Here is a 22,020-nt window from a genome sequence, read left to right on the forward strand (position 1 = left end):
TACAAAACATTGTTCTTTCCATCACATAGACTGACCAGGTGAATCCAGGTGAATGCTATGATCCCTTATTGATGTTACTTGTTAAATCCACTTCAGTAAGTGTACAGTCGTGGCCAAAAGTTTTGAGAATGACACAAATATACATTTTCACAAAGTCTGCTGCCTCAGTTTGAATGATGGCAATTTGCATATACTCCAGAATGTTATGAAGAGTGATCAGATGAACTGCAATTAATTGCAAAGTCCCTCTTTGCCATGCAAATGAACTGAATCCCCCAAAAACATTTCCACTGCATTTCAGCCCTGCCACTAAAGGACCAGCTGACATCATGTCAGTGATTCTCTCGTTAACACAGGTGTGAGTGTTGACGAGGACAAGGCTGGAGATCACTCTGTCATGCTGATTGAGTTCGAATAACAGGAACTGGAAGCTTCAACTGGAACTGGAAGCTTCAAAAGGAGGGTGGTGCTTGGAATCATTGTTCTTCCTCTGTCAACCATGGTTACCGGCAAGGAAACGTGCCGTCATCATTGCTTTGCACAAAAAGGGCTTCACAGGCAAGGATATTGCTGCCAGTAAGATTGCACCTAAATCAACCATTTATCGGATCATCAAGAACTTTAAGGAGAGCGGTTCAATTGTTGTGAAGAAGGCTTCAGGGCGCCCAAGAAAGTCCAGCAAGCGCCAGGACCGTATCCTAAAGTTGATTCAGCTGCGGGATTGGGGCACCACCAGTACAGAGCTTGCTCAGGAATGGCAGCAGGCAGGTGTGAGTGCATCTGCACGCTCAGTGAGGCGAAGACTTTTGGAGGATGGCCTGGTGTCAAGAAGGGCAGCAAAGAAGCCACTTCTCTCCAGGAAAAACATCAGGAACAGACTGATATTCTGCAAAAGGTACAGGGATGGAACTGCTGAGGACTGGGGTAAAGTCATTTTCTCTGATGAATCCCCTTTCCGATTGTTTGGGGCATCCGGAAAAAAGCTTGTTCGGAGAAGACAAGGTGAGCACTACCATCAGTCCTGTGTCATGCCAACAGTAAAGCATCCTGAGACCATTCATGTGTGGGGTTGCTGCTCAGCCAAGGGAGTGGGCTCACTCACAATTTTGCCTAAGAACACAGCCATGAATAAAGAGTGGTATCAACACATCCTCCGAGAGCAACTTCTCCCAACCATCCAGGAACAGTTTGGTGACGAACAATGCCTTTTCCAGCATGATGCACCTTGCCATAAGGCAAAAGTGATAACTAAGTGGCTCGGGGAACAAAACATCAACCTCAAGTTCTCAATCCCAAATCCCAAGTTCTCAATCCCAAATTCTGACAAACTCCAAGCATTGATTATGCAAGAATGGGCTGCCATCAGTCAGGATGTGGCCCAGGGCGGATTGCAGAGGTCTTGAAAAAGAAGGGTCAACACTGCAAGTATTGACTCTGCATCAACTTCATGTAATTGTCAATAAAAGCCTTTGACACTTATGAAATGCTTGTAATTATACTTCAGTATTGCATAGTAACATCTGACCATAATATCTAAAGACACTGAAGCAGCAAACTTTGTCGAAATAAATATTTGTGTCATTCTCAAAATGTTTGGCCACGACTGTAGATGAAGGGGAGGAGATAGGTTAAAGAAGGATTTTTAAGCCTTGAGACAATTGAGACATGGATTGTGTATGTGTGCCATTCAGATGGTAAATGGGCAAGACAAAAGATTTAAGTGCCTTTGTACGGGGTATGGTAGTAGGTGCCAAGCGCACCGGTTTGTGTAAAGAACTGCAACAGTGCTGGGTTTTTCAGGCTCAACAGTTTCCCGTGAGTATCAAGAATGGTCCACCACCCAAAGGACATCCAGCCAACTTGATACAACTGTGGGAAGCATTGGAGTCAACATGAGCCAACATACCTTTGGAATGCTTTCGACACCTCGGAGAGTATACGCCCTGACAAATTGGGGCTGTTCTGAGGGCAAAAGGGGGTACAACTCAATATTAGGAAGGTATTCCTAATGTTTTCTACACTCAGTGTGTGTGTGTGTGTGTGTGTGTGTGTGTGTGTGTGTGTGTGTGTGTGTGCGTGCGCGCGTGTGTGTCAGGCCTGTGTGCATGTGCGGGTGTGTGTGCATTTGCCTGTGACCTGTGGAGATATAGAGGGAGACAATGAGAGCAGGTCGATGAAGGGTGTCCCACTCCCAGCTTTAGAACACCTTCCATGTCCATTTGTGTATTTACAGTATGTAGCTGTCAGCAGCGGTTTTGATCTCTGCTCTGCCTGCTTGTTTCACCGTGTAGGAGAATGAACCAGCCCCTGTCACCTCTCACCTCGATCATTCACATCTTTCTCTCTCTCCATCTAACTCTCTCTTTCCCAAACTGGTCAAGGGGTTGAAAGATGAGACACACTCACATAGAGATGTAAAAACGCAAACACACACACACACACACGCACGCACGCACACACACACACACACACACACGCACGCACGCACACACACACACGCACGCACACACGCACACACACACACACAGAGAGAGACACGCACGTCCCTGCCACACCGCTTTTACACCAAGGACGTGACAACTCGACCTTCCAGTATCAAACTGTGTCATGTGTTGCTTATCAATCAAATCTGTCTAACAATGTTGGCACCCATGGCATGAGTGGCACAAGGGGCCGTATGTGTGTTTCTCTAAGAACGAGGGACATTTGATAAGAAAATCAAACGTCTGCAGCAAACACTAGGTCAAAACACTCCCCACTGACAATCTGCTTTTCAAAGCAAAAGCGAACAAATAACCTCTGCAACAGCGGCCACCTCACACTGAGTCACACACAACCCAGAACATCATTAAAACCTATGACCGGCTTCACAGAACGCTTCCATCTGTGTCTCTCCCTGTTTCTCCCCCTGCACACATGAATGGCTGAATATTCATCATGGGGTTTTTCCCCTGTAAGATTTAAGAGGGACTTTAATGGAATATTTTTTAGTTCCACATGAATCTCTCTCCATGGCGTGTTTTCACCGCGGCTGAGCGCACTGGGTCCTCACAGAGTGCCTCTATTCATTGCCGCGGCGACACAAAGGCTACATTTGAAGCACGCTCCGGAGCATGCTGCCGACGGAACACACACTATAACAAACGGCTCTGTTGTGTGTGTGTGTGAGTGTGTGAGGGGCCAGACAGAGGGACCGGGCTCTGACCCCTACCAGGGAGCCCTGGGGACCAGACAGGGCTGCCCAGCTGTGCTCCCTTGACCCCCCCCTACCCCTTACTGAGAAACTAATCCCTCAGACCCAGTCTAATACTCCCCCCTCTCCTTCTGCTGTCTGTGCCCTATCTGTGAGGGCTTCTCCAATTGCCTATTAGCTGACTATAAGACAAACCGTTGAATATCATCTGTACAGCAAATTGTGACCACATATAACCCCACAAACACACATGTAAATCCATTCAAACTCATGCAAATAAATGCAGACACACACAAACACATGGCCTGATTTACTTTCCACAGGAACATTATGGCGAGCCACGCCCATGTTAAATGTATTTTGCTCAAGACATATGATAGTAGATAGCCTATGAATGAGTTAAAATATTAAAACAAAATGAGACGTATGTGTGTTGTCAAGATAGAGGAAATAAACAGTGGTTAAAGGGTCGTATAATGCAGTGTGATGATGCTCGGGTCATTAAGACACACACACACACAAACACACACACACACACACACACACACACACACACACACACACACACACACACACACACACACACACACACACACACACACACACACATTACACATTATAGTGCCCTCAAAGCTCATCAATAAGCTAAGGACCCTGGGACTAAACACCTCCCTCTTCAACTGGATCCTGGACTTCCTGATGGGCCGCCCCAGGTGGTAAGGGTAGGTAACAACACATCTGCCACGCTGAACCTCAACACAGGGGCCCCTCAGGGGTGCGTGCTCAGCCCCCTCCTGTACTCCCTGTTCACTCATGACTGCACGGCCAGGCACGACTCCAACACCATCATTAAATTTGCCGATGACACAACAGTGGTAGGCCTGATCACCGACAACAACGAGACAGCCTATAGGGAGGAGGTCAGAGACCTGGCCGTGTGGTGCCAGGAAAACAACCACTCCCTCAACGTGATCAAGACAAAGGAGAAGATTGTGGACTACAGGAAAAGGAGGACCGAGCACGCCCCCAATTCTCATTGACGGGGCTGCTGTGGAGCAGGTTGAGAGCTTTAAGTTCCTTGGTGTCCACATCACCAACAAACTAACATGGTCCAAGCACACCATGACAGTCGTGAAGCAGGCACGACAAAACCTATTCCCCCTCAGGAGACTGAAAAGATTTGGCATGGGTTCTCAGATCCTCAAAAGGTTCTACAGCTGCACCATCGAGAGCATCCTGACCGGTTGCATCACTGCCTAGTATGGCAACTGCTCAGCCTCCGACCGCAAGGCACTACAGAGGGTAGTGCGAATGGCCCAGTACATCACTGGGGCCAAGCTTCCTGCCATCCAGGATTTCTGTACCAGGCAGTGTCAGAGAAAAACCCTGAAAATTGTCAAAGACTCCAGCCACCCTAGTCATAGACTGTTCTCTCTGCTACCAAATGGCAAGCGGTTCCGGAGCGCCAAGTCTAGGTCCAAGAGGCTTCGAAACAGCTTCTACCCCCAAGCCATAAGACTCCCGAACACCTAGTCAAATGGCTACCCAGACTATTCACATTGCCCCCCCTCTCCACACCACTGCCACTATCTGTTGTCATCTATGCATAGTCACTTTAATTAACTCTACCGACATGTACATACTACCTCAACTAACCGGTGCCCCCTCACATTGACTCTGTACCAGCACCCCCCTGTATATATTGTTATTTTTTACTGCTCCTCTTTAATTACTTGTTACTTTTATCTCTTATTTTTATCCGTATTTTTTGAAACTGCACTGTCGGTTAGGGGCTCGTAAGTAAGCATTTCACTGTAAGGTCTACACCTGTTGTATTCGGCGCATGTGACTAATAACATTTTATTTGATTTAATTTGACACATAGAAAGAGAGAGCAAAAGACAGAAGGATAAATAAAAGCATAGGTATAACACCTCTGATCCCTAAGATCCCTAAAACTCATATACACAGCACCTTCCCTTTTGTGATTGAATGTCTTCCTACCCACTCCAATATTATTTTCTTTCCTTTTTCCACTTGTTAAGAGAATTGCTGAGCCGAGACCAGGATGTACCACGGACCCAGAACTGGACAAACATTCCCCGAGGAACTCCAAGACCATTAAAATCAACACGTCAAGGACAGGAACTCAATTTTAGTTTAGGTTCGTATTAGTCATGAGTTTTATGGCCTGGGTGGGAGAGTGGGTGCCCTGTGTGTGTGTTTATCTGTGTGTGTGAGAAGGAGGATGTCATCCTTACCAGCACTGGTAACCGCACCAGTGGTGAGGTCAGCACCCATGAGGCCACCTGAAAGATGAAAGAGGGATGAGAGGAAAAAAGGAAAACATTAGAGGAGAGACCTCCCTCCTTCACACCCACATCCCACCAGCTCCCTCCTCCTCTCTTGCCTTTCAGTGACACTCTAAGTTACTTTAACCATCAGCCCTTCTTCTTTTGTGCCAGGGCTGATGTGTGTCTACCTGTGTGTGTGTGTGTGTGTGTGTGTGTGTGTGTGTGTGTGTGTAAACCCAAATGCCACAGCTTTCCAAAAAACCATAAGTTCTAGTCAAACGGACGCTGCGAGTGGATACTGGACGATAGCGTCCAAGAAAAATGACACATTTGTATTTTTAAGTCATGCGAGGTGGAGGAGTAGGAGGAGCATGAGCGTGTGCGGTTAGTGTGGTGGCGGCAGCGCCAAATCTCATATTTACTTTGTGCCGGCGCGCGGTGCATCCAGGCCTAATGACAGGGTGAGGGTGTGGGCAGCAGGCTACTGCCCAGAGGGACAAAATAGAGCCTTCAGACAACAATAACAAACCGACAGGCCTCATGTGCTTATGTCACCGGCAACTTAAAACCTATACATAGGGCCTGACATCCCCAGGACAGCGCCTCACAGTAAATGGAGGCGATTGCTGACTTGGTTTGAATGTAATATTGAGTCACCTTCCCTTAAATGAAACATCAGTCAATAGAGCTGACCTTATTTCCTCTGTGCGTTCCCCTAGAATGGTTATGGAGGGCTTCTCTTAAAAGAGTTTGTGTTTGTTTGTGTGTTACCTGCACTGGCAGGTCTGTGTGTGACACCGGGGGACATGCTGTTCCTCTGCATGTGGTGTGCCAGGGGCAGCAGGTTGTGGTTGCCTAGGGAACCTCCTGGGTGGCTGTAGATGAGACTGTTCTGGTTGCTAACGGGGATGGACACCGGCATCTCGTAGTTGGAGGGGGGCACACCCTGCTGAGAGAGAGAGGCAAAAGAGGAAGAACGCATGATTAAACACAATAGAGAGACAAAACAAAAGAACACAACAATAGAATACACAGGCGTAGAGATAACTGTTAAACATTACCGTAGAAGAGAGAAACAAAAGAATCCAATGCTAAATAAATATCACAGCTAGAATGAAACAGTGAGCGAGAGAAAGAAAGAACAGTCATACAAAAAAGATAATATCACAACTAAAAGGGACTTTTACTTGTCACATAGGACTGAGAAAAAAATGTGTTTGTGGAATGTGGACTGTCTCTTCCCACAGTGGCATCTTTAAGGGGTCAACCACCATCTGCAATGTGAATATACTTGTCTCTCTATGTCCCCATCGTTGACTCTCTGTGTCTGTTTCACCCTTTGACTAACATTGTGACATCCTAACATAGCCGACTTCCAGGGAAAAGAACAGTAAATCCCAGAAAACGCAACAACAACATTTCACTGTGTGGTCATTGTTTCTCATTCCAATAAACAGATCCGTTTGAAGCAGATATGGAAGCTGATATCGCCTACTACAAATGTACTCGTTCTGAATGAGCTCAATTTTGTGGAGCAAGATGTTGGAAATCTGTATATAATTTTGGTAAATGTACATTATATAAACACCATTCTCAGGTTTTTACTAAAATAGAGGTATGTCTCTGTCATGTCGAGATCAAGTGTTTTTTAAGTGGCAGGTAAGACTAGCAGCATGTGGATGAGGTTGGTTGGTAGCTAGGCCCCTAGGCCCCAAGCGACAGATTTGTCATGTTTATCGTGTCACTCCACCATAGGGCTTAACCTTGGGAGTGCCCTGGAAGTGGTCGCTCCTGGATGTTAGCTTAAAGAAGTAGAAAATATAGCCCTAATTGTAGCCATGTGTCCCAGAGCGATGGAAGGGCTCATCAGTGAGAACATCAGCCAGGGGAAATCGGATATGAGCTCTACCTCGTCTTCTTTTTCAATTTTCTCTCCCCTCTAACTTTTCCCTTTTAGCCACACAAATATAATTTTTGGGGTCCAAAAGCCTTGACTTTCACCTTGTCTTCATTGCCGTCTCTCCCTCTCTCTCTCACACTTTTTTTTGGCTTTTGCTGAAGCCCTTTGCAGACGCGGGTTAGCCAGCAGTCTTGGGTGTCTGGTTGATTTCTTAAATTGCTCAAAAGTGAGCACCTCCTATTCTATTTCACGTTTAAAGATTTTCATAATGTCTTTCATCTTGGAACCTTTGTTCCATTCCTCAACATATTTTGCTTTCTGGTTGAGTAAGCTTGGGGGCCAGTGTTTGTGTTTGCGTGTGTGTGTGTGTGTGGGTGGGTGTGCGTACAGTGGGCCCCCTCTGCAAGCTGTCATTTCAGTGGTGCCATCCTTCCTGTTTTCACTCATCCTCCCCTGCGACCCAGAGGCCCTGAGCTAGGCAGACGTCATGACCACATACTGAACTGCCACTTGTGTGCAGACACCCTCACTGCCACTGCTCCCCCCCGCCCAAACCCCAACCCAACCTCACCCCGATCCCGGCCTCTAACCACAACACCCCCTCCACCCCCTCTACTGTACTCTGCCAGAGGTTACTGTTCCCTTTCGATGATCTGTGGAATCATCTCTTTCTCCATGGCTATAACGCAAACCATTCCAATATGGGCGTTTGTATGGAGAGCGGAGCACGCTTGGCTTCCATTGAGAGTGGCATTCATTTTGTGGTTGTTTGGGAGTGACTAACTGCTAAGACCTTTAATTACTCTGTGCAGTTGGAGTTATGGTCGACACTGGTCCATCTCTACAGTCACAACTAAGTGATCATTGAATGACAGCGAGGTAATATATTGCTACTGATTAGATGTGATTTTCACCACCTTCATTATTACATCTATATCTTTTTTACAGTGCTGCACTCCTCACTCTCCCCACTGTAAAAAAAAAAAATACTGCCTTTTTTTTATATATAAACGTGTCGGTCAATGTTACCTGAACTTTAAAAAAAACAATTGTTAGCCCAAACATGAAACATGGGCAAAAATGATGTCAACTTAAAATGATATGTTTGTTCAAATTGTCTCATGTGTCCAATCAACTAGAAATGTATATTTGGGCATCTTACCTAAAAAAAGCAAAGTGCTTTTAACATACAATGTTTTCAACTTACGTATTTGACACACATGATTACATTGTGTATGTTCCTTTATACATGTCCTCACCTGGGATTTGAACTCAACTTCTTGGTTCACAGCATTCCAATATTCCTGCTACGCCTCCATGTCTGTGTCAATAACTGATTTCATCTGTATTGCTACACTTTGCTCTTCAAAGTAAATCTCAGCTCTGTTAAAAGTACACTCAAGGAAAACTATTGTCAAGGTTGTCGTAAGAACGGGACCAAGGCGCAGCGGATGTTGAGTTCCACATATTTATTACAAAGTGAAACTTTAAGCAAAAGCAAATAAATCAATAAACGACCAACGAAACGTGACTACGTGGTGCACATGCATAAAACAATATCCCACAAACACAGGTGGGAAAAATAGCTACTTAAATATGATCCCCAATTAGAGGAAACAATTACCAGCTGCCTCTAATTGGGAACCAAACCGAAACACCAACATAGACATTTTTAACTAGAACACCCCTTCGTCACACCCTGACCTACTACACCATAGAGAAACAAGGGCTCTCTATGGTCAGGGCGTGACAGTAACCCCTAAAGGTGCGGACTCCGGCCGCAAAACCTGAAACCAAATGGGAGGGTTTGGGGGGGTGCCTAGTGTCAGCGGCGACTCCGGTGTGGGTCGTAACCCCCCCCAGACCCCGGATCCGACCATGGCGCCTGGCTGAACGACATGCCTGGACTGGGCATCGGCGCAGAGGAAGTCTCCGTCCATGAAGCTGGGTTGAACGCCGCACCCGGACTGGGCACCGGCGCAGAGGAACGCTCCGGCCTAGGAGCGGGACTGGACGCCGTGTCTGGGCTGGGCCCCGGCGTAGAGGAGGGCTCCTGCCATGGAGCTGGACTGGACGCCGTGCTTGGACTGGACACCGGCTCAGAGGAAGGCTCCTGCCATGGAGCTGGACTGAACGCCGTGCCTGGACTGGGCACCGGCGCAAAGGAGGCCTGATGCATGGAACCGGTACAGGTGGCACTGGACTGGTGACACGCACTTCAGGACGAGTGTGAGGAGCAGGCACAGGACGTACCGGACTGGGGACACGCACTTCAGGGCGAGTGCGAGGAGCAGGCACAGGACGTACCGGACTGGGGAGGCGCACTGGAGGCCTGATGCGTGGAGCCGGCACAGGTGGCACTGGACTGGTGACACGTACTTCAGGACGAGTGTGAGGAGCAGGCACAGGACGTACCGGACTGGGGACACGCACTTCAGGGCGAGTGCGAGGAGCAGGCACAGGACGTACCGGACTGGGGAGGCGCACTGGAGGCCTGATGCGTGGAGCCGGCACAGGTGGCACTGGACTGGTGACACGCACTTCAGGACGAATGTGAGGAGCAGGCACAGGTCGTACCGGACTGGGGACACGCACTTCAGGGCGAGTGCGAGGAGCAGGCACAGGACGTACCGGACTGGGGAGGCGCACTGGAGGCCTGATGCATGGAGCCGGCACAGGTGGCAGTGGACTGGTGACACGCACTTCAGGGCGAGTGCGAGGAGCAGGCACAGGACGTACCGGACTGGGGAGGCGCACTGAAGGCCAGATGCGTGGAGCCGACACAGGTTTCACCAGACTACTAACCGGATCTTCTGGTCAAATGTTGAGCAGAACACACTTGCACAACATCTCTCTCTCTCTCTCTCTCTCTCTCTCTCCCCCAACTTCTCCATGTGCCCCCCCCCCACAAAAAATTATATATATATTGGGGTTTCTGTGGCCGTGGTCTGACGACACGCTCCTCCTGAGTTTGCCATTCGGGCTCTGGCACTCTCCTCGACAGGCCACCCCTTGTGCCCCCCCCCCCCCAAAAAAAACTTGGGGTTGTCCTTGGGTTTTCTGTGGCCGCGAACCCTGGCGTCGTCGCTGTCCTCCATTATTACCTTCCGTCTGCTGCCAAGGAAGGGTTTCACATCCACCCATCACTTCTTCCCATGTCCAAAACTCCTTTACCCGGTGAACACGCTGCTTGGTCCTGGTTTGGTGGGATATTCTGTCACGATTGTCGTAAGAACAGGTCCAAGGTGCAGAGGATGTTGAGTTCCACGTATTTATTACAAAGTGAAACTTTTAGCAAAAGCGAATAAATCAATAAACGAACAACGACACGTGACTATGTGGTGCACATGCACAAACACAAAACAATATCCCACAAACACAGGTGGGAAAAATAGCTACTTAAAAATGATCCCCAATTAGAGGCAACAATTATCAGCTGTCTCTAATTGGGAACCAAACCAAAACACCAACATAGAAATGTTAAACTAGAACACCCCCTCGTCACACCCTGACCTGCTACACCATTGAGAAACAGTGGCTCTCTATGGTCAGGGCGTGGCAACTATTTTATTTATCATAGTGTTTAAGGAGAAACATTAAAACAGAATAATATGCCATACAAAAATTTGACAACTATCAAAAAACTAAAATTGCTTAAATAAGTAAAACAAAGCAATGATGAGAGAATAACTGATAATTAACTGATAATTGATACAAACATGGTGGCGTGGCAGGAAGATCGCAATGCCATGAAGAAGAGGTTGTGTGTTCAAATCCCAGGTTCGACATGAACAATAATTACTGTACAAACGAACATCCACAATGCAATTATGTATGTCCACGTGTGTCAAATACTGTATGTATGTTGAAAACATTGTATGTTAAAAGCACTGTTTGTGTAACTAGTTTCACAACCTTTTTTTTTAGGTAAGATGCCCAAATAATAATTTGTAGTTGAAGGAATGTATGAGACAAGTTGAGCAAACACAGAAGTTGACAGAATTTCTGCCAATGTTTTCTCAAGTTGGAGCCAGGTTTGGGCCAACACTTTTTGTTGTTGTTCTGGGAACACTTTGACCAAAAGTTGAGTAAACAAAAAAAGTCTGGAACCAGTTACTTAATAATAATGAGTTGAATCAACTAGACTTGTGGGTGGGGTTTTATACAGTGAGGGAGGGCCTTCATTTAATGTTTTATTCACATTTATGTAATGAGGGCTACAGTAGGGTGTGAATTTGCGAATGTGTTTGTGTGTGTGCCTATGTGCCTGTTGTTTTCGAGCCTTAGCATCTGTCCCTCTGTTGTTTCGGGTGACTGAGCTGTGTATAGCGTGGGCGCAGGAGAAGAGGAACTGCATGCAAACCACACCACCCCTGAGAGCCAGGCAAGGGATTATGGGTAAAGGGTTAAAGGTGTGATGTCACAGATGGAGCCAGAGGCTAAAGAGTGTGAGAGGCGAAGCGCGCACTATACTTGAACTAAATTACTAAGGTAATGACGCTTAGATGAGTTAGCTGCTATGAATACACGTATGTATAGGTGCTTCAAAGTATGAGGAAGTCTTATCTTGTGTTTTTTCTCTCCAGACGTGCAGTGCAGTGTCACACAATGCTGGGCTAATAGGGGGTTAATTTGGCGGCCTGTTACTCAGCGTCCGTCATTGAGCAAGCTGAGACGGCATGCTGTGTAAGTCCAGTACTTACAGGTATCTTATGAGTTTTGATCATATGATCAAACTCCTCGTTTATCTGTTTGTATTTCTCCTCAGTGCGTGGGGTGAGGGTGAGAGCAGACTCGAGCTCCGGGCTCTCGCCACCTTTGTTCTCCTTCTTGCTTAATGCCTGCCGGGTCCCACCAAAAACCCCATCAGATGGACAGCAGACGTACGGATGGAAAAAGGGAGAAAGAAAGAAAAGAAAGAAAGAGAGGGGAGAGAAGGGTGAGAAGAAAGCTCAGGGAGTGTCAGGCGGTACTTACACACAGTCTCTGTCTGCTGATCATCAGATCAATGTCTTCATTTATTTTCCTGTACTTGTCCTCAGACTCTGGGCTGTGGCCGACCGAGTCGTCTGCGTCGGGGTCAGGGCTGTCACAGCCGTTTAGACCCTTCTTTCTCAACGTCTGCAAACAGAGCAGTCGCACAACACAGTTGAAGGGCAGGGGAACAGGACCCAGAGTAGAGCAGGGGAGAGGAAATGTGGGTTGGTCCCTTGTTAGAATGGATCCTGAGAATGGACTCAACTGACCAAAGGAATGAATGAGATGTATACAAAAAGTGTGTGTGTGCCTAAAGTGTCATAGAGGTTAAAGTGGGTACTAACTGGCTAAATGGGATGTGGTCCTTGGTATGGCATAAAGTGCTTTGACAGGATCTATTCCCATGTCCATCAATGTGGGATGGGATGGAGTGGGGTGGGGACATAGCGGTGTCCTTGTCAACAAGTTAACATGTAGCTAAACACTCAGAAGAACATAAATGATTTCATAGCATTCACTAACAATCCATAAAATCCATACTCCTCTCTCAAATGAGGCGCCATGGGGACAATCAACATTGTAATTACACAGAGACACAGTCAGTGATGAACATGGAAATGAAACATATTTCTGACATTGGCAGCTGAGGAGGCCGGAATGGGACTGTTATGGCTACAGATGTATGTGTGCGTTGGGTTTGTGTGTGGCAGGTCTGTGGTAGTGTTAGAGTGTGTGTTTGACAGACTGTGTATACAGGCAGCAATCTCTCTCTTGGCCACCTGATGGCCACCTGATCCTGTTTCTGTGGCCACAGCACACCCCCCCCCCCTTCTCTCAACGCCACCGAAGGAGGAAAGGGAAGAGAAGAGCTGTCTTTCTTTCCCTCGTTAGACCAAGATATACAGTATCTCACTAAAGTGGTAGTGATACAATTATATCTAACACCGTTTCTCTGCAAGTGTTGTTTTTGTGTATCTACAGCACCAAGTGTTTTAATTTGTGTGTTTAGGTATGTAAGCAACAAGCTCTCACAGTCTCACTGCAGAATTAGACGACGTTTCTCCAAACAACACTTTTCAAAGTTGCTCGAAACATCACATTTTGAAAGTTAAGTGTTAAGGTTTTGGATAGGGTTAAAACAAAGTTTAGGCACTCATTCTGAATGGATAAGGTTAGAGTTAAGGTTTAGGATAGGGTTAAAACTAAAAAACTAAAAACTAGTGTCCACCATTGTGATGGAACACGAAACCTTCTGATCCAGGTTTTGGATAGGGTTAAAACATGGAATTTAAGCACTCATTCTGATTGATTAAGGTAAGGGTTAAAGTTTGGGATAGGGTTAAAACACTTCTTTTTTTTTTAAATTAGTGTCCTCTGGGAAAAAAACACACATAATTTATTCATATACAGTATAGCATTCATTTATTATATCTGTGTCCATATTGTCCATGAGTCTCTAGTAGATAGACCATATGGTTCAAGAAAATAGCCTAATTAATGAACAAAGCATCTAATCAGCAATGGCATTATTTTCAATTAACACTGCAATTCTTCCAACTATTGACTTTCTTCACAACTGCTACCAGTTTGATGCCAAAACATTGACAACAAATACATATTGATAGAGTAAAATAAATACAGTTTGTAAAAAAAAATCTATAAAGGAAATTTCATGCTGAAACACCAATGGTATTCACTAAGTTGATGGTTTATATTTCGGATAATGTTTTACAGCTTTGTCATTCTATTATTTATTTTAAAATCATCTTATTCAATTATTTCATACATTTTACCTGTGATGATGCCACACAGAGGGCCAGAGATAATTACAGACACCTGTGATAATCGGAAGTACCCAAAAGGGCCACTAGATGTCTTGTGATAGATTACATAAAATCCTTGAAAGATACCAAAATTCCGGTAGTTTACTAGTAAACGTCTAAAGTTTCCAGTAAAATACCCTCCCTTTGCAACCCTACTCTTGAGCAATCTGCATGATGTAAGAGGTTGAGCAAGATAGTGTGTGTGTTTGTTTATGCGTGTGTGTGTGTGTGTGTGTGTGTGTGTACATACACACACTGCAGTATTGAGTGCAGAGATGTGTCCCATATTGTGTAGATTAGATTTACAGTGAGTGAAGGAGTGAAATGAAAGGTGTAGCAACTGATAGTTAAAGCTTCCATCAAAGACCCACCTCCATCCCCTCCCTCCCTCCCTTCCTTCCCCTCTCTCTCTCTCTCTCTCCTCCACAGAGGCCGGCTTTAATAAAAGGAGATTAGTCTACAGGAGGAGTATCACAGACCCACTCCTGTCTGAGCAGACGGCGGCGCTTCACGCTGCTTTCATCTGGGCCTCCCTATCACACCCACCACTGTAATTACATTATCTTTAATGCAGCTTAGATTTGATGGTGATCATATGTGTGTGTGTGTGTCTCAATGCTAGAGACAAATGGAGAGAGTGAGATAATGGGAGAGAGAGATGCTAAAATAAGTTAATCTCACCATCTTATTCTCCTCATTTGTGTGACACTCTGCTTGTCGTTGCAAGCAGAGAAGCGCACTACTGTAAATTGATAGAAGTGACTAAGAGTGAGCCGCCTGTTTATAAAACAAATAACACTTCAGTCATCTCTGATGTCAGGAGAATAACGCTATTTTTAAAGTGTGGTTTTAGTGAACTGAGGGCTTCGTTTGTGAGATCGCTGTTTGATGCCAGAGGCGTCTCGTGGTGAGGTAGCGTGTCAAGATTCACTAGCCTCTCTGTGTGTCTCTCTCTGTGTGTCTCTCTCTGTGTGTCTCTCTCTGTGTGTCTCTCTCTGTGTGTCTCTCTCTGTGTGTCTCTCTCTGTGTGTCTCCCTCTGTGTGTCTCCCTCTGTGTGTCTCCCTCTGTGTGTCTCCCTCTGTGTGTCTCCCTCTGTGTGTCTCCCTCTGTGTGTCTCCCTCTGTGTGTCTCTCTCTGTGTGTATCTCTCTCTGTGTGTGTCTCTCTCTGTGTGTCTCTCTCTGTGTCTCTCTCTGTGTCTCTCTCTGTGTCTCTCTCTGTGTCTCTCTCTGTGTCTCTCTCTGTGTCTCTCTCTGTGTCTCTCTCTGTGTCTCTCTCTGTCCCTTTTTCAAATATTTTGGTACTTTGCTCTGGTCTTTAGTGTAGTTGTGTAGTACAGTATCAAACTGTACTACAAACTTGAGACCCATATGGCATGACTGATATGGGGCAGTGGGCCTGTCTGGGGGTGTTGATGAGGTAGTGGGACGGAGGGTGGGAGTGTTATATGACTTTCAGGCATGTGGCCTTGGCTTAGCTTTCCACTGGGGCTCAGCAGTTTTTAAGGGTGCCGCGCAAGGTCGCTATGCCACTCATCCCAGACATGCCCACCTGTCAGGGACATCACACCTGTTGCCAAGTGCTGCCATCCAGCCCAGCAGCCAATCAGAGGCAATGCAGCCATGACATGGCCATAGAAGGCCTTCTCTCTCTCTGTCTCTCTCTCTGTCTCTGTCGTTGTGCCCTATTGACCTCTCCTTAGTTCCCTGCCTCTCTTACCCAGTCTACTCCGTCATTCACTGCTGCTCCAATCATGTCCTGCTGTTTTAGATCCACTGACATCATCTCAAAAGAGAGGAAATCAGTGGCCAGTGTTTCAAAACGATAAGTAAAAATATAAATTTTCCCGCTAATGTAGTCATAGTCGATATAGAAAGAAAGATAAATACACCATGTCAAGAAATGGCAGGAAAACAAAATAACTGTTCAGGGGATATGTAGATAATGCAAACATAGTGATAAAACACCTCACTCACGTCAAATGCTCAAATTTACAGCGTTTTATTCCCACATATTTTCACTTACATCAAATGTTTCCAGTCTGTCTATCTAAAAATAATAATTGTGAGGGGAAAAAAATACCTCGGTACGAAGATCAAGATGCTGACATCTTAATAGCAGTTGGAGATAAAAGCTCCATGATCCACAGTCCAAAGCTATATTGATGAGTGGAGATCAATCTAACAAAGCAGAAAATAGGCTATCCTGGACACACTTTGAAGTGAGAGAAAGAGAGAGAGATGAGAAAAAGAGGAAGCAAGACAGGAGGAAAGGAGGGATTGAAAGAGAGAGAGATGGAGAAAGAAAGCAAGAACGCGAGAGAGGAAAGACTGCTCGGCTGCTTGGCTCTGTGTTTCTGTCCCTGTCTCTCCCTTTTGGAGGCTTGCTCCTAATTAAACTCCTTCCTCATGATGTTCCCTCCTGGCTCGGCCTGTCAGGGGGCCTGTGTGCAGAAGGAGGAGTGTAGACACTGTGTCCTACATACCATACCCTCTTCATCTGTACCCTTCACATCCACACCCCACCTCACACCCTAAGCTGAGAATATATGCTTTTTGAAGGTGCATTACAAAACCATGAATGCAATGCACACTTATGTAATGCATAATATTATTTCTTGGAACATGCTACTTTGTAATCAGGGTGATGTTGGGTGGGTATTTCAAGGGGTATACTACAGTTTATGTTGGTTTCTAGTTTACGCAGCGTGAGGGACAGCTGACGCCATACCAGGGTTCGGCTGTTGGGAACTCTGCCACCCTGACCATATCTCTCTCTCTCTCTCCTCTCTCCTCTCTCTCTCCTCTCTCATTTGCTTGTTGGAGACAACCCTTGCCCAGGTGGGAGCTTTGGCTCGTATTTTAGGAGTGTTTAACTGGTGATCATTCCAGTGGCCTCATCCCTGTGTTATCTTGGCAGTGTGGTATGACGGCTAAGGCGTACATTCAATAATGTGTTTATGACCAATGGTGACAGATGGGCGGATGATGTTTCGCAAGGTCCTCAAGACCAACAACATTACCTGCATAGATTTTGGGTGAGAGCAGAGCTTACAAAATTATGGACAATGACTATGGCCTTATCAAGTAAAGATCAGTGAAAACTGAAAGAAATATACTTTTTTTGTAAACACAGTACATTCGGAAAGTGTTAGCCTGATTCTAAAATGGATTAAATAAATAATTTTCCTCATCAATCTACACACAATACCGCATAATGACAAAGTGCAAACAGGTTTTTAGAAATGTTTTCAAATGTATTACAAATAAATGCAAAAATACCTTATTTACATAAGTATTTAGACCCTTTACTATGAGACTCGAAATTGAGCTCAGGTGCATCCTGTTTCATTTGATCATCCTTGAGATGTCTCTACAACTTGATTGGAGCCCACCGTGGTAAATTAAAATGATTAGACATGATTTGGAAAGCCACACACCTGTCTATATAAGGTCCCACAGTTGACAGTGCATGTCAGAGCAAAAACCAAGCCATGAAGTCAAAGGAATTGTCCATAGAGCTCCGAGACAGGATTGTGTCGCACGGCCAAACGGAGCAATCGGGGGAGAAGGGCCTTGGTCAGGGAAGTGACCAAGAACCCGATGGTCACTCTGACAGAGCTCCAGAGCTCATCTGTGGAGATGGGAGAACCTTCCAGAGGAACAACCATCTCTGCAGCACTCAACCAATCAGGCCTTTATTGTAGAGTGGCCAGACAGAGGCCACTCCTCAGTAAAAGGCACATGACAACCCACTTGGAGTTTGCCAAAAAGCACCTAAATGACTCTGACCATGAGAAACAAGATTTGTTTTGGTCTGATGAAACCAAGATTGAACTCTTTGGCCTGAATGGCAAGCATCAGGTCTGGAAGAAACCTGGCATCATCCTTATGGTGAAGCATGGTGGTGGCAACATCATGCTGTGGGGATGTTTTTCAGCTGCAGGGACTGGGAGACTTGTCAGGATCGAGGAACAGATGAACGGAGCAGTACAGAGATCCTTGATAAAAACCTGCCCCAGAGCGCTCAGGACCGCAGACTGGGTTGAAAGTTCACCTTCCAATAGGACAACGACCCTAAGCAAACAGCCAAGACAACGCAGGAGTGGCTTCAAGACAAGTTTCAATGTCATTGAGTGGCCCAGCCAGAGCCTTGACTTGAACCTGATCAAACATCTCTGGAGAGACCTGAAAATAGCTGTGCAGCGACATTCCCCATCCAACCAGGCAGAGCTTGAGAGGATCTGCAGACAAGAATGAGAGAAACTCCTCAAATACAGGTGTACCAAGCTTGTAGCGTCCTACCCAAGACGTTTAGAGGCTGTACTTGCTGCCAAAGGTGCTTCAACAAAGTACTGAGTAAAGGGTCTGAATAGTTTTTTAAATGTGATATTTCAGTTATTATTATAATTTTTTGTGAAAAAAATTATAAAAACCTGTTTTTGCTTTGTTGCTATGGAGTATGGTGTGAAAAGAACGATGTAATACATTTTAGAATTAGGCTGTAACGTAACAAAATGTGGAAAAAGTCAAGGAGTCTGAATACTTTCCGAATGCACTGTATGTCTTCTTGTACTTTTGTGGTCAAATTCTGCACTTGCTGGTGGAAAAACACTTGGCCAAACAAGTACAATAAAAGGGTTTTAATAACAGGGTAACTTATGGTTAATCATGTTTGGTGTGTGGAAGAAAGGGAAAATCATGAGGGATTGTTATGTGAGATAAACAACTTCTTACTGGTCACGTTTCTGACTGAGCCTAGAGAGTGTCATTGTCTGGGACCAATATGGTGCGCGCACGTGCGCGCACACACACACACACACACACACACACACACACACACACACACACACACACACACACACACATCATCATCATACCAGTGTGTGGCAACCTCTCATCCATGTGTGCGAAAGTGTGTGGGGTGAGGCCACAGGGCGGAGAGCAGAGCTCCCTCACCATTACAAAGTACCATGCTCAATATCACCCGACCAGATTGGTGAGAGCAGCCCATTGTGAATGACTAGGAGCTATGGGGAGAAACAATGTCCCTTCCCATCACAGCTAACAAGATAGCAGGGGCCATGAGAAGGGCCCACTGTGGATTCATGCCCCATCGTCATGTTACTGCACTCTAAGCACATTCACAGATGCCTTGTTGGTGGCAGCCAGCGGTGGGATACAGCAATAGAGTGCTCGGACTGCTAGCTCCCCCTCTCTCTATTTCTCTCTTCTCTCTCTATTTCTCTCTCTCTCAGCCACTTGTGCAAGTGGGGGAACATCAGAGGGATCAGCCTGGCTTAGCTTATTGGAAGCAGATGGCAGACCAAAGACAGGAAGGCCACAGTTTCATGAAGCGTGGTCTGAACATGCCAGTACCATGTAGAGAGAGGGGATATGCCCAGAGATAGGTGGTGTGTGTGTGTGTGTGTGTGTGTGTGTGTGTGTGTGTGTGTGTGTGTGTGTGTGTGCGTGTGTGTGTGTGTGTGTGTGTGTGTGTGTGTGTGCGTGTGTGTGCGGCAATCTATTGGACCCCAAATTCAGAATCCTTTTTGGTTATAGTTTGTGAATCCCACTGCAATGGGGTTAAGGCGTCATTTAAAAAATGAATAAATGCATCAATGACTTCTCAGTGATTTGGCTGCTTTGAAGCCCCCTGGTCCTGGTATTCTGGAACACTATAATCAGGAATCAAAGGCTGGCAGTTAGAATCCGTTTGGTAATATCGCTCTCCAAAGTGTGCAATTACAGCTGTCTGGGATCACCATACTGGAGGATGAGTTAAACGAAAAGCAGAATACGAAATGGACAGAGTGTGTTTTCATGTGTGTCCTCTGTGTCCCATTCAAACTGGGAAGGGGACATGGATGTGGTGCATTTGGTGGAGTAGTCATGGAGTCCAAAGAGAAACAGGAGTGTTTCAGAGACAAGTCTCAGCCACTGTACAAGAGGACTGTGCTGTCCATAAAGAAGAAGCACTCATGGCCCAAATCATGTCAATATCAGACTGTATCAGACTGTTAGCAGAAGCAGCATCCTCAGTCAGGAGGACAGTGTGACCATTCACATTGAATCACTCATAATGAGCCAGCCACTATAAAGGCACAATGCCAGCACAGTGAAGATGGATAAAGAGGACACTTATACCCCAATCTCCTCCCCTCCTAGCCCCCAGTGTTTAAAAAAAACCATACCAAGAACATGTATTTGACCAGTAATGCTAGAAGAATAACTGGACTTACTGTAGCCCCCCTAGCTACATAAGGGCTGGTCATGAATGATTGGTTCTGGCTGTAATGAGTGAGTCTACTCCCTGTCGTCTTGCCCCCCCCATCCCCTCTGTGGCCCACCAATCTTCAGTTATCGTCTTTTGTCTCTGTGTCGCTTATCGCTTGGTGCCACAACAGGAAAGAGGCCTGGAGGCCTGGTGGGGGCCCTGAGTAACAATGACCAGCCGTTTGACCTCTTCGCTGTGACCTTGAGTTTCCACACCCTCCCTGTCCACAGCCACCATGGGAGGGGCATGGCAGGAAACACCAGCTATAAAAATAGATATTCAATATTCAAAGTTTTCCACAAATAGTTTCAAAGAATAAGGCATCATTTCATCTTAATGACTGCCGTGAAGTGTTTTTGGGCTGTGTAGTGAAAAAGCCTGTGCTTGGCAGCGTGGCCTCAGAAGTGGCCTGCCACTGCACTACTACTCCATACCACAGGGACAAAATATTGGCACATTTCAAAAGGTCTATTTTAAAAGGCCTTTTGTTGTTGTGAGTACCTCAGACTTCCGCTTGTATAGACCTTAGAATGTTTGTGATGATCAAAACGCTACTTGTAGTTCCTAGTCAGGAGTTCTGCTTTTCTGGACTGGCTGTCTGTCTGTCTGTCTGTCTGTCTGACGTGGAACAAAATGCTGAGCTAAGGACTGTAATCAGCATGCGCACACCGTCATTTTGTCTTGTGCTTCTCCCAAAAGAGGAATCTAAAAGCAAGCGAGACTTTTATTGTTGTCTTGTGTGTGTCCCCTCACAGTCCCTGCCATTCCATAAGACGTTGTTTCATCCTTTTTTTAAAAGGTCATTCTGCAGTTTGCTTGAGCAATTGGAGATGGAAGGGAGCTCCACGCGATCATGGCTCTGTACAATACCGTGCGCTGCCGTGAGCTCATGGTGAGGAGAGGTTTCAGCTTATCTTTAGCATGCAGGCCTCATTATGGTTCCACCAGCACGTTGCCTTGGCCATGGGGGTGGGTGACATCTCTCAGATTTGTAACTCCTGCTAGGGGTGATTACCTGCCAATTAACTTGTGTGAAAACGACTTGACATTTTCAAGCCCCAATGGAGGTGAAGCTGCCGTTAGTTCCCTTCTCAACCCTTGTGACAAATGTCATTAAGCCTTACTCCCAACAGGACTTTAACTACCCCTAGAACATTTGACTACCGGACACCTGATGAACAAATAATAGAGAGATTTGTCTACGTGTGACATAATGAGGCAGGTAGCCTAGCGGTTATAGTGTTGGGCCAGTAACTGAAAGGCTGCTAGTTCAAATCCTTGAGCTGACTAGGTGAGACATCTGCCAATGTGCCCTTGAACACGGCACTTACTTGCTCTGGATAAGAGTGTCTGCTAAATGATTAAAATGTCTGACGCATAGGAGTGTGTGTGTTATTTTCAGTCTGTACGGGTTGAAACAAGGCTGCTCATAAAGCATTATAAACTTCAAGAAAGCTGTGCCTTTCATTTCTCTGAGAGGAGAAGAAAAGGACAGGGATTCTAAGAGAGAAAGAAAAAAGCTGTGAATGAAATCCTTTATCCCGAGGTTCAAATGTC

General features: G+C 45.9%; 1 protein-coding gene across 8 annotated transcripts in view; it reads right to left on the minus strand.

Annotated features, from left to right (window-relative positions):
- The window catches only part of mef2cb (myocyte enhancer factor 2cb), a 96,945-nt gene that overhangs the window by 12,012 nt on the left and 62,913 nt on the right, over positions 1-22,020 (minus strand). For 4 of the 8 annotated variants that reach the window (XM_029762182.1, XM_029762181.1, XM_029762183.1 and 1 more), the window contains exons 4-6: positions 12,365-12,508; positions 6,259-6,436; positions 5,455-5,502 (exon numbers count right to left, since the gene is read on the minus strand). In XM_029762182.1, the coding sequence (XP_029618042.1) occupies positions 5,455-5,502; positions 6,259-6,436; positions 12,365-12,508 (370 nt within the window). Of the gene's footprint in view, positions 1-5,454; positions 5,503-6,258; positions 6,437-12,090; positions 12,229-12,364; positions 12,509-22,020 lie in introns of all 8 variants that reach the window. The other 4 variants (XM_029762188.1, XM_029762186.1, XM_029762185.1 and 1 more) reach the window with 4 other exon arrangements.

Source organism: Salmo trutta, chromosome 9, assembly GCF_901001165.1.
Source record: "Salmo trutta chromosome 9, fSalTru1.1, whole genome shotgun sequence".
Classification (NCBI taxonomy): domain Eukaryota; kingdom Metazoa; phylum Chordata; class Actinopteri; order Salmoniformes; family Salmonidae; genus Salmo; species Salmo trutta.